The following is a 12,453-nucleotide window of genomic DNA, read 5'->3' as shown; positions in this document are numbered from 1 at the left end:
CACGCTACAGAAGATGCAGAAAGTCTCGTGTAGGGCATGTCCTCATGTCTACTGAAATCAAATCACGCATATCAGAAAAAGGGTGGAAAGAAGGAGCTGAATGACCGCAACACCGTTGCATCTGGAGATTCTTAAAGACAAGTCAAATGAAAATTAGAATTAGAAGGGCAAATGCCTATGATGTGTAAGTGTGGAAAATCAAGATAAAACTTCACTCGCATGTCATGGTATGACATTGTTTCTTTGGACGAGGTGGAGATAAATAATGTAGTTATTCACATGAACAATTTCAAAGTGAAGACCAGGCTCTGTTACAACACCGAGGTGAGGAAAACACAGCATTCCACAATCACTTCTATTGTGGCGATTGTGGGAATGATGGCCATCACGTCATCACCTTCGAACTCCGGAAATGAATTCTTCTGCTGCTGATGTTTCTTCTCCTTCTTCTCCATCTCCTTCTCCTTCTTCTTTGCTTTTAGATCTTGAATCAAGCAGTGCAGTGGAGATTGACTGTTCTTATTAGACCAAAACCGCCAACGCCTTTCATTGTTGCAAGCACCAGTAGAGTGACCTTTCTCAAGGGCCTTGTTAGCCCCAACCATTTTAATCCGCTCTTAAATTTTTTCTTCATCGAGTCAAGCGTTTTCTCTTAGGTTAGAGCATCAAATCTACATAAGTCTAATTTTATAGGTCCAAAAGTCTACTGATCTGTTGACTCGGAATGAGAAATTTCCCCACGGGGACAAGCAAGGGACAGTGAACAGCAGCAGCTAAGTTTTTTTCTTTCACCTCTGATGTCTCAGTTGGAACTGGACAAAGAAGCAAGCTTAGTAAACCACGCCCTGTGGAAACGTCAAAACTGCTGTGGACAATGGGATGACCTTCTTTTGGCGCTTTACATCCGTCTAGCTTTTTTGTTTGTTAACAAGTGCCATCGACTACTAGTTAAGCTGCTCTCCGGTCAATTCAGACGCTTAAACCAAAAACACCATAGTGCACCATGAAAAAGCTCAGTCTTGGCTTCGACTCCTGACAAACATAATCATTTTGAGGCCACGCACAATGGTCTCATTCCCCGTGATGAGGGGATATTATGACTTCCAAAGCATACTCCTATCACTCATGTAGACAAAACATCTGGAGAAATTTCCGTTTATGCACTCGACCTAGAGCATTGCTCTTTTGATGACCAAAGTTTTGATATGGGTTAAGCTCTTTTCTTCATTTCTTGTTAGAATATAGGTGTTGAGCTGCTGCTGACAAGACATATGAATGCGTTGTCTTTTACTGGGAACAATAGTTTTTGATGGGGATGGCCTGAATATCCCCCCAGAGAATTTCTCCATGATATATTATCAATCAAAACGGTGCATTTCCACCTTACCCACTTATGAGCTTCCTTTACTGTTATTCTGTGGTATCGTCACATTTGATTGACAACAACCTTTCTTTTAACTACTCATCTAAAGTTAAGACTCACAAACAAATACCCCAGCGTGCGTGCTTATGCATTAGCACGTCGGGCTGGACGTGGTTAAAATATTGAAAGGTTGAAATTAAAAAGAGAGCCCGCTAAATGTGATTCCTTGGAGGGTACTGAAAACAGCTCCAAAGAATCCTATCTTTCCATGCCAAGTCGACCTCAAAATTTTGCAATAAAATATCTGCCCCACCCTGTATATCAGAGCTGCCAGCGCAATCAGTATAATAGAAAGCTCACATATTTGTAAGTTTCTACTCGAGTGCTCGATCTGATTCTGAACTGCTCAGGTTCTAGTCTGCATGTTTCCAGTACAGCCGTGCACGCCCAGGAAGTGAAGTCCGCTGTCTCATTCAAAACCAGTGAACATGAATTTGGATATTCCTATAACAAACATCACTTCATTCTTCAAGGGCCTTCTTCTGGCCATTATGTTTTTCCTCCCCCTTCGAAGTGAAGCTTTGTGTTTTTTTCTTTTTCCCCCTTAACTTTTGATGGAACTTAGGATGAGAAGAAGTTTATGGAAAAGAATGAGTGGCAGCTGAGAGCATCTTAATGGTATAGAACCAGAGATAACTGAAAAAAGAAAACTGTAAACAAATGAACAAGTGACGCAAGGCCGAATTGTCAGCAACAGTGAGTTTTTTCTTCATCTGTAGTCATCTTGCTTCCTTGTTATGATTCCTTTGAAAGAAAGAAGTTTCGGAAATGGTGGCGAAAACAGAAAACATATGCGTCCTCGTTTTATGTTTAGATCAATCTTTTGAAGTCAATTGATCATTAACACAGCCTTGGCCCTTAGGCAAATAAGTCAGTTGGGCTATGGATGCAGACTTCAGTGAATTTGATTTGACCTTATTAACAATTTGACACTGTTGATGAGCGCAGCCTGACGTCGTTTCTCCCGTAATAGCGCATTATGGAATGAAGATTTTCCTAATCCTTGAGGAAAATGAAAGCGTTTTTACACCATAAAAGTCTAGGAGATGCATTTCACTATCAACAGCTTCTTTGACATGAATATTCCTCTGTATCTTCATTCAATACATACATCAACGCAACTATAGTAGCTTCATTATGGCCTCTCCACAGGATGATTTGAACTCTAAACCTGATGCAAATTGTCATAACAGTAAGTGTCAAATATGGATAGAAGTACAGCGCAAGTGCCAAAACTCAACACGAGTAAATATTTAAGTGCTAAAAATTACAAAAGGTACACATAAGTGCTACTTCTTTTGAAAATTGAGACATTTCAATGCCAACTTTAACGAAGGATCCCGGAAATCCTACATGATATTTTTTTTAATAATCCTACGTGACTCATTAGAAAGCTGAGTAGGCAAAAAGAGCCAAAACGAAGTTTTTTTGCTTCTTATTTGAATGTTTAATATAAATATTACTTTAATTAAATTTAAAAACAAAAAAAAAAGGAATTAGAAGATTGCATGAGGTTTCATTGAGAATTGTGTGCAAACTCTCATTGTCACCTCCCCACTTTGTCAGCCCTTCCGCCGATGGTGGGGGAAGATCGCCGAGTTCGTCGGCCTCGTCGTGCTCTAGCCAAGGGCTAACAACCCTGATCGACTGGCGATGAGGACTTGCAAGCCTTCACCCAGATTTGACAAGGGTTGTTGCCCACTAGGGCAACCACTCGGCTAGGGGCTACCCTTGGCCTAGCTAGGTGAGGGTCAATGACATTAGCTGGATCTGAGAGAGTGCCATGAGCTTTGTTGAAGAGTTATGCAATCTCTCTCTCTCTCTCTCTCTCTCTCTCTCTCTCTCTGTTAAATTTAGTTTTAAATTTAATTTAATTAATATTTATATGAATATTCAAAACCGAGGCAAAACAACGTTGTTTCAGCTTATCTAGCCATGTCAGTATCTTGTCTTGCCGGAAAAGTAGCACGTTGACTTTTTGGCTAGAATTTTTTATTATTGGCACTTAAATTGTCCATTTTATTTTATTTTTTTCTGATTTTGGCAATTGTCGAATTTTTGGCACTTTATCTCTTATGTCAAGTTTTGATACTCTAGGTGTGAACACCTCCTTAAAATGCTGAAACCATAAAATTAAAGAGGAGCATAACCAGTCATGTCTTTCCAACTCAACAACAAAAATTCCGTTCTGACTGTAGCTCCAAGGAAACTTGCCTTCTCATCTGAAGTCGACGCCGGAAATTCGCGATAAAATTCTCCGCCCTCCCATTGATATCATCCCCTTGGCAATCATATCCATATGCATCATTACTGATCGATACCATCATTACGGAAAGATAACATTGTAATACGTTCTAGTGCTCCATCTGATTCTGAACTAGCCTCATTACCATCTGCCTCTTCGGTGGGGTGCTGCAAGCCAAGTACAGCACAGCTACGCCGCCACCAACGCCTTTTATGAGCACCAGTAACAACTGAATTGGTTATTCTTCGCCATCTGCGAATAAGCATGTCCCTTATCTTCTTCACTGCACTCCCACCGCTTGGATGATGATGATGTGTCCATTATACGTCCTTCAAATAAAGCTTTTGCTATTCAATTGGTCCTTGAAATGAATCAAAATTTATGCAGAGCGAAAGAAGAGAATGAATCGTAGGGAAGGGGCAGGTGTCATTTAGGTAATTTACAGGGCCGAGAGATATAACTTCACACGAAACGAGAATTGCCCAACAAGACTCGCTTTTTTTACTTGGTTGCGTGTCAGCAGCAGTAACAGCGTTCGGACTTGAAAAGCTAGGCAGCAATTGCCTTGAAGTCTAAGTGAAACAACGCCAGACAATACTGCGAGTACGGGCCGGCCGCATTAGTTAAACTTCCAAAAAATAAAAAGGCGAAAAACCGTCCAAAAAACCAAAACATTTCATATACCCATGACGTGTGATGCAGTCGAACTTGGCCAGAGATTATCATTGTCATTCACCTGCTTTATGTGCTCCAATGGAGCTGTCAACCTCACGAACGAGATTGATGCCGCGCTCCTGGTTTTGTCAGAAACGCACGTGAGTCGAGGCCTTTTCCTAGGCGACTAAGTCTTGATGTATTAGTTAAGCTAGACAGACGGCATGAGCTGAGCTGCATGTCCAAGTAGGTTTGAATCTCATTTACTCGGCCTTAGAAGGCCGGTGAATCTCGTCATCGTGCATTTGCATACCACGCAATGTTAGGACAGACTTGTATGAAGCTGAAACTTAATGAAGTTTATCAGAAAATGACCCTTACTGTTTGACCGTGGTTGATAGATCACCCACGCACACGTTCTCAACAAAGACGCAAAATTCTTTGGGGAAGTACAACTAACTTTTGGGTATGTCTCTTTCGGGGAGATACCAAACCAAATTGCTTATGAGGTTGTCGGTGATCATCCACATGTGAATATCCATCGCCAAAAGACTTGTTAAACCATAAACAGGTTTACAATTTACTTAAATTCAATCTACTTTTGTCTTATTCATAAATCTCTCTTCATTCGCTCTCGCTTGCTTGCTCCGCATTCTCTCCTCGTCAAGATATAAATTTTTGTAGATTAGGTTCAGTATGAAATTGTTTTAACAACAAGAATCAATTCAAGCGTGTATCACTAGATTTGTATTACTTGAAAATTGATCAAAACCGAATTAAATGAATCTATTTGAATTTGAACATTTTGTATTCAACCCAAACCCGATTCGACCCAATTATATGATAGGTCTAATCACAATAGATTTGCCCTTTGAATTCCCTACAAAGCTTTACACAACACTCTACTCGATCACACTAGAGCCCGATTGATAAGCCGTATGATCCCGTTGTCTCGGAACATAAAAGATAAACCTTTCATTCCGATAGGGAACGGCCTGCAGCGTTTCATCTGAGGCCCATGTTTCACCAATTACCATGGTCACAAAGATTGCCCCTCCGTATGAGCTTTTTGTCCCTACAAAGAATATTTGATAACTGGAATCGAAATGACCACAAATTACTCAACAACTTGACATTTGGGGTACTTTATTGATGTCCGATTGATAATTGTTCACATGGTGGGTCCCAGTGCGTGATGGAAGTTACGCCCTTGATTGACTGGTGTTTTCGCTGTCGTTGGTCCGCCCCCCATCCCTGAAAAGACAACCACCAAGAGTCCCTTTCGCATGAAATGGAGGGGCCCTCCCCTCCCCTCCTCCTCCTCCTCCTACTTTCAATTATTAAAGGTAGGAAAAGCAAGTGCGTATCCAGATCGAATTAACCTTTTCCATCCCCCACGCACTCCCTCGAGATCAGATCTCTTCCTAGTTCCTATCGCCTCCCTTCTGCTTTTCTGGGTACGGCGTGGGGTTGTCTCGTTTGGTGTCTTCTGCGCCAGTCTTTGTGGCTTCGCATCGTCGCTTTACTCGGCGGCTCCTCGAATTCCTCGGATCGCAACCTGCTCTGCTCTGCTTCTTTTCTCCAGCAAATCAAATCAATCCGTTCCCCTCTTCCCCCAAAAATTCCGGCTTCTAGATTCACATACCCCACAAACCCCAAACCCCACATTAAACAATTCCCACGCCTTTTTTGACACCTTTTACCCGATCGCCCCGAGCTATATAAAATCCATCGCCGCCTGCTCGGCTCGGCTCATCATTCTCATTCGCTCTCTCTGTTTTCGTCCTCAAGAATGCCGATCCTGACGCCCCATCAACCGGCTGCAAATTCCCCAGATCCCAAGGCTCTCATCCCGGGGCTCCCGACGACGTAGCGGAGCTCTGCCTCGTTCACCTACCCTACCCATATCAGGCTCTGGCCCGCTCCGTGTCCTCTTCCTGGAACAGAGTCCTCCGAGACCCCGGCTTCCTCCTCTCCAGGACGTCCCTCTCCCTCTCCCTCCCTTTCCTCTTCGTCTTCGCCTTCCACGAGACCACCTCCAGGATCCAGTGGCAAGCCCTCGACCCCCGCTCGGGTCGCTGGTTCGTCCTGCCCCCCATGCCCTGCCCCAAGTCCGCCTTCCCGCCCGCCTTCGCCTGCGCCGCCATGCCCCGCCAGGGCAAGCTGTTCGTCCTCGGCGGCATGCGCTCCGACACCGAGTCCCCCATGCGGACCGCCGTCGTCTACCAGGCCTCCACCAACCAGTGGTCCACCCTGCCCCCGATGCGGAACCCGCGGGCGTTCTTCGCGACCGGGGTCGTCGGCGAGGGCGGCGGCGGCGGGGGGAGGATCGTGGTCGCCGGCGGGAGCGGCCCGGACCTGTCCAGCTCGACGGCGGCCGTGGAGTGCTACGACCCGAGGGAGGACGCGTGGCGGGAGGCGGCGGGGATGGTGGGGAAGGGGATGGTGAGGTACGACTCGGCGGTGGTGGCGGGGAGGATGTACGTGACGGAGGGGTGGACGTGGCCGTTCATGTTCACGCCGAGGGGGTCGGCGTACGACGCGGAGGGGGACAGGTGGCGGGAGATGGGGGTGGGGATGAGGGACGGTGGACGGGGCTGAGCGTGGTGGTCGGAGAGCGGCTGTTCGTGATATCGGAGCACGGGGACCACCAGCTGAAGGTGTACGACCCCGAGGAGGACACGTGGAGGTACGTGGGAGGGGATAAATTCCCCTGCGAGAAGGTGCACAAGCCTTTCGCTGCGAGCGCCGTGGAGGAGAAAGAGGAGGCGCTGGAAGGGGTGATCTACGTGGTGGGGAGCGGGCTCCACGTGGGGGTCGGCCGGGTTCGGGTCGGCGAGGACGGCGGGTTTTGGGTGGAGTGGCGAGTGCTGGCTGCTCCCGAAGCTTTTCAGGATCTGTCTCCTTGTAATTGTCAGGTGCTTTACGCCTGAACCCCAAGATGATTCTAAAATGAATAAAGTTGGTTTAAATTATATTATGTTGCGTGTCGCTACTCTGTGATCAATAATTTAAAGCCAGGTGGATACCTCCTCTTTGTTTTTCTACTTCTTTTCTAGTTTATAGAAGTATAGAAGTAGAGCAATGCACACGGCTCTTCCTCCTACTAAAGCACAAGGCCCAGAATCCCACAAGCAAACAAAAGAGAAGATGACTCGATGTGTATATGTGTTCTCCGCCGACTGCTTGAATGTATATAGCAACCATAGGAGATAAAATAAATTCATGCAAAGATCTGTCCTGAAATCCTTCAAATACAAGGAAGAGCTACAATGGTAAGATCCTGGTTCTCTGCCGACAACTTTCCAACGCATGTACTATTAGTTATCATCAAATCAACGTTCAGCGGTTGTGCTTTCGTACTGTCCTCATGGCTCATCAGAAAATCTGGCTATCGGCATCCATAGAGGCAAAACATAACTACAAATGCAAGCAGAGGGAGTGATGTGCTATAGGGGTATGATGTGCATTGCGCTCGGTGTTGGGTGTGTCACCTGATGATTATGGAAGGGTGATGTTGAGAAAGCTAGAACACACCAATGTACCGTCTATAAAGCAAAGACAATGCAGGTTGTGCTTTCCGCTCGGTTGGTCTAGAACCAAGAAGATGAGGAGGCACACCTGCGGCAGGTGCTCCAGATCTCTTGGGCATTAAACAACCTAAAACCATGAAGACTATAGATCTCCAAGGTAGAAGTAGCCAGCTTGTAGCAGCACAAATAGACAGAGCGACAGAGCGAACGAATATGACAGTTTCTCTGGTAATAAATTGCATGATACAAGGGAAGGGATATAAACATCCCACCATGACGCCGACGAGACGTTACAAGTTACAAATCTTTGGCACGTAGTTATCAGATCAATGCCTACATATCCCGGCTAAAGTTCAAACGCTAATCTTAAGGGGGACAAGTAACAAGATTCCCAGCGATCCTCTACAGCAGTGCCTTTATGTCCCCCAAAAATTTGCTTAATAAGGGGAACAAGAAAGAATCTGTCAGGCTTTGAGAAAATGCAACTCCCACTCACTTGCAAAGCTTCAACTTCTTAAAGTACGAAGATATAACAGATTTGGGGTAAGGCTTTGTGGCAAGGCAGGTAGGGATGTTCTCAGGTTGTTCTATCCAAAGCTTATGCGCAATGTCGCCAGCTTTGAGCTTCTCTGCCAAATTCAAGATCTGGGGTTCTCCCTTCACCTCAAGAGTTACCTACAAGTAAAAGCAATTACACAACTTAGGGGAAAATAATTTGAATGAGCGCAAAGGAATTTTGCTTGAATGCCATTCCTTGTATTGCAGAATCCTATAAGACAACTAGGTGGCAGCTAAAAGTGAGAACGGGCATAGCGGAGAAGCATTTCATCGAGCAGTTGGTGCTTCTTCCTGTCATCAGTAACACCTAACTTGACAGGCAACAACAGATCGAGCTTCAAAAACAAACGACGAGAAAAGCAGAACACGCAATTCCTCGAACAGGACAGCTCCCATCTAGTAGGACAAATAAATCCAATCGGCATCATCACAGCTGGGAAGATCAGCATTACATTAGTCTGTGTAGTCACGATGATAAGAACAAAAAGAATTCTCGTTGGTTAAATTCAGGCATGGGGACTAAACAAAATACAAACTTGGATCGATTATTGCCTTTGATTCCTGAAAAGTCGTCGGCTTTGCATTCATTCTCGAAACTCACGATCACCCATCAATCAATAAGTTGCCTTTTTTGTGCGAAGACGGAGCGAATCATTACGGAAAACACGAAAGGCGAAGGAAGAGGAGAGATTGAAGACCTTGTGCATGTAATCAAGATTATCGGGGCTGCAGTACTGCAGAGTGATGGGGTCGTCCCGGTGAGACCAGATGGCGGCGACGGAGGCATGGCAGCCCTGGGTCACCACGCTCCCCAGCGGCCACGCGTCGATGAGGTCCCTCCTGAGCACCACGTACTGCACCATCACATCCTCGGCGGCGGCGGAGGCGGCGGCGGAATCCGACGGCGCCTGACTCATGGAGAAACGACGGAGTCGACTCCCGGTGGCGACGGCGAATCCGATACGGCGAGGCGTGGGGAGGAAGCTGAAACGACAGGGGGAAAGAAGAGCTACGGCAGGGGATGCCATCTCTCCCTCTCGGCTCGACCACCCCTGGGAAGTGAATTCGGCCTTCCATTTTTGGGCCATGATGCATCTTTGAACTGAAGGTGTTTTAGATGGGCCTTGGACTTGGGATGGGCTGCAACTGTAGCTAAAGCGCCTCATCATTCCTCCTCCTCCATCTTCTTTCTTCCAAACAAGCCAAGAAACCCAATGACCCAAACCCTCTCTTCTCTTCAACTTCTCCAGAGCAAAAAGAGGCGAGGAACACCATTCCTCTCTAAGTTGTCCTGCGCCATCCTCTAAGATGATCCCCACCAATACCACCACCATTTCCCTGTGACAACGAAATGATCGCTACCCATGCATACATACATTGTGTTTGTGTAACCTTCATTTTCCCCTGCAATGAGAACAGGGAGATTTATCATGGGCTAAGAGCATTGTGTCACCGGTGGATAGTTCTTTAACCGTGGAATAATCTGTGCAGCCTCTAGTGAGCAGAATTCACCAAACCAGCCTTTGTTCAATTATTGTTCCAAATAGCAATAGTACGAAGTCATATCATGCCCAGCATAACTTGAGCATTGGTCCATCAAGCAAGACAATAGATTATTTAAGCTCTACAACCGATTTCAGCCTACCATGGCCTCATCAGGGTAGCGGTATTGGTTTCTAATCAGTTTGTGTATGGAAGGCCAACTTCACCTTCAGAACTCCTACGTAATATAATCTTTGTATCCTAAAACTCCTAACACCAACTGTCTTGGTGCCTAGGAGTGTCAATGATGCAAGCCGAGGGGAGGCTTTCTCAAACAATAGGATCGGGAGAGTGACTCGCACGCGGAAACAGGACAAACAGGAATTTCAGTACTGCGCGAGCTCAGGAGAACAGTCGTATCTTTATCAATACAGATCGGATCGACCTGATTCAAAAGCCAAATGAACAAAGACTTCTGGATCTACAATTTCTTTGTTTTGGGTTTTCTGAAATAAGCACTGTAGGATAGTCGAAATTGGGTTGGAAGTAACGAACAGAACAGGAAAAGACAGAGACTCCGTTGGTTGCTCTTCTAGGCCTGCAAGGAAGTTGAGGGGGCACCAATTCTTCTAGATCGATGACTGCGACTCTTCAAGGATGCAGATTTTGAAAGCTCCGACTCTTCAAGGATGGAGTGAAAACTCTTCTAGGTTTTCAAGGATATGAACTCTACAAGGTTCACGATACTTGCTTCAAAGCAAAGTTTTTCATTTATCAAAAGCCATCTGTCTTCTACAAGAAATTGGGCTTATATCATCAAAGAAATAAAGATAGAGCATTGAAATTAGGAGAAATAAAGGAGCATTGAAACTAGGAGATATAGTAAAGGGCATGGAAACTATAAACTAGTAAAAGCGTCACGCGAGCTTCCAAGGTGTCTTTCAAGCTTCCGGATGGACTCAAGATGTCGATGACTTCTCGGTTTCGTCGAGCTTGAATGCGGGCCGATCTTTTTGGTCGAGAGAGCTGGTCTTTAATGCGGGCTGCATCATCCTCCCCATCTTTAAAAGAATTCGTCCTCGAATTCTCGCCATCATCATCGAAGAATCTCCCACCCTACTAGGTGCCAACGTAATCTTCTTGCCTCCAAATTCAAAAAGAATATGTATTTGATAACCATCATGCATAGTCCTCTTATCGAATTGCCATGGTCGACCAAGAATAATGTGACTAGCATCCATCGGTAGAACATCACACCATATCTTGTCATTATAAAAGAACCAATGGACAGATTAACAAGACATCGTTTTGAAAGCTTGATTACCTCAGCACCTATCTTCAACCACAACATTTTATAAGGCGTAGGGTGCGTTTTTAATTCCAACTTCAGCTTGCCGCTACTTGAAATTATATTTTCACAACAACGAGTCAATAATTAATTGACACACCTTTCCCATGATTGTGCAAGCAGAATGAAAAATATTGATACGCAGCCACCTATCTCCAGTGTCGTCTCAAGAGTAAGAAAAATTTTCCTCACCATAAGAAGTTCGCCAGTGTCAGCATGCACTATTTGTTCATCATCCGCAGCTTCTTCATCATTGTTCAACTCATCTTCAAGTGGATGCTCAGCATTCTCATCAGAATCATTATCCACCGATTCTTATTGATTTGACAATTGCTAGCACGATGACCCAACTCCCCACAAGAATAGCAACGTATTTCGGACGTAGCAGGTTGCTTCGAAACATGGGGCTGAGTAGAAGGCTTACTAGTAGATTGCTGTCTCCGAGAACGAGAGCGCTCTATTTTGAGTGCCCATTGGTGTGCATCTCCTTAAGTCCCAAATGTCGAGGACTTCCAAGGCGTCTTGAATGTAAAATTGAAGACCGTTCAAGTATTTGTTCACAAGCACATCCTCCGGATCCCGGGATATCTTTATTCGAATCACCAACTCATTGAATTCATTGGTGTATTGGTCCACCGTTCGCATACCTTGTTTTAGATTTTGGTACCGTTGGTAGAGCTCTCTCTTATATCTTTTGGGAAGAAAATATTTTTGAATCTTGCCCTCCATCTTTCTCCACGAAGTGACTGGTGCTTTGCCAACGGCTTGGCGGAGTTTGTTTTTCACGTCTCCACCAAGCAATCGCCTTGCCTCGGAATTGCATAGCAATGATCCCAACTCAACGATTCTCCGAACATTTCGATGCTCAAACACCTCATTCACAAGTGTTAGCCAATCAATAATTTCATCAGGAGACTCATTACTTGTAAATTTCGGGAACATCTTTCTTGACTTCCTTTTCCCAATCTGGCTCACGAATATGTTGTAAACGATGTGAACATGCGTCCGACCGTGAATAGATTGAACACTCTCCGAAGGAAGAGTCACCATGGGAATCTTCAGTCCTGGCCGGGTGGAGAATTATTTGCTTCAGCCCCTCAAACGCTGAACTTCTTGCGTCAATTCATCAATTTGTTGTTTGCATATTCTCGGCGAGTGTGTGCAATTCATTGAGGAAGGGTTCTGCCACCACGATGCCTAGCTTGTCTTG

The 12,453-nt window shown here is 45.2% G+C and overlaps 2 protein-coding genes across 2 annotated transcripts; one reads left to right on the top strand and one right to left on the bottom strand.

Moving 5' to 3' along the window:
* Positions 1–6,047: 6,047 nt before the first annotated feature.
* Positions 6,048–7,369, top strand: LOC120292108 (F-box protein AFR-like; the record flags this gene model as incomplete). Its single annotated transcript, XM_039310004.1, is given in 2 exon segments — positions 6,048–6,906; positions 6,909–7,369. Coding segments are annotated over 2 exon segments (1,206 nt in total), but the record flags the coding sequence as incomplete, so codon positions are not given.
* Positions 7,370–7,910: 541 nt separating this feature from the next.
* Positions 7,911–9,483, bottom strand: LOC104438383 (putative peptidyl-tRNA hydrolase PTRHD1). Its single transcript, XM_010051524.3, has 2 exons — positions 9,112–9,483; positions 7,911–8,530 (listed from the first exon to the last, which is right to left on the bottom strand). Exons 1-2 carry the CDS (start codon positions 9,439–9,441, stop codon positions 8,348–8,350), a joined length of 513 nt encoding a protein of 170 aa, XP_010049826.2. The 5' UTR covers positions 9,442–9,483; the 3' UTR covers positions 7,911–8,347.
* Between the last annotated feature and the right edge of the window lie 2,970 nt (positions 9,484–12,453).

This window comes from Eucalyptus grandis, chromosome 3 (assembly GCF_016545825.1).
Source record: "Eucalyptus grandis isolate ANBG69807.140 chromosome 3, ASM1654582v1, whole genome shotgun sequence".
NCBI lineage: Eukaryota > Viridiplantae > Streptophyta > Magnoliopsida > Myrtales > Myrtaceae > Eucalyptus > Eucalyptus grandis.
Note: the sequence above shows the minus strand (reverse complement) of the source record. Positions and strands in the feature narration are given on the sequence as shown.

Bases quoted from the DNA above. Each gene is read 5' to 3' on its own strand.
- LOC104438383 (XM_010051524.3), bottom strand. From the start codon at position 9,441: ATGGCATCCCCTGCCGTAGCTCTTCTTTCCCCCTGTCGTTTCAGCTTC. The intron at 8,531-9,111 runs GTCTTCAATCTC...TTTTACTTGTAG, and splicing joins ATCTTGATTACATGCACAAG to GTAACTCTTGAGGTGAAGGG.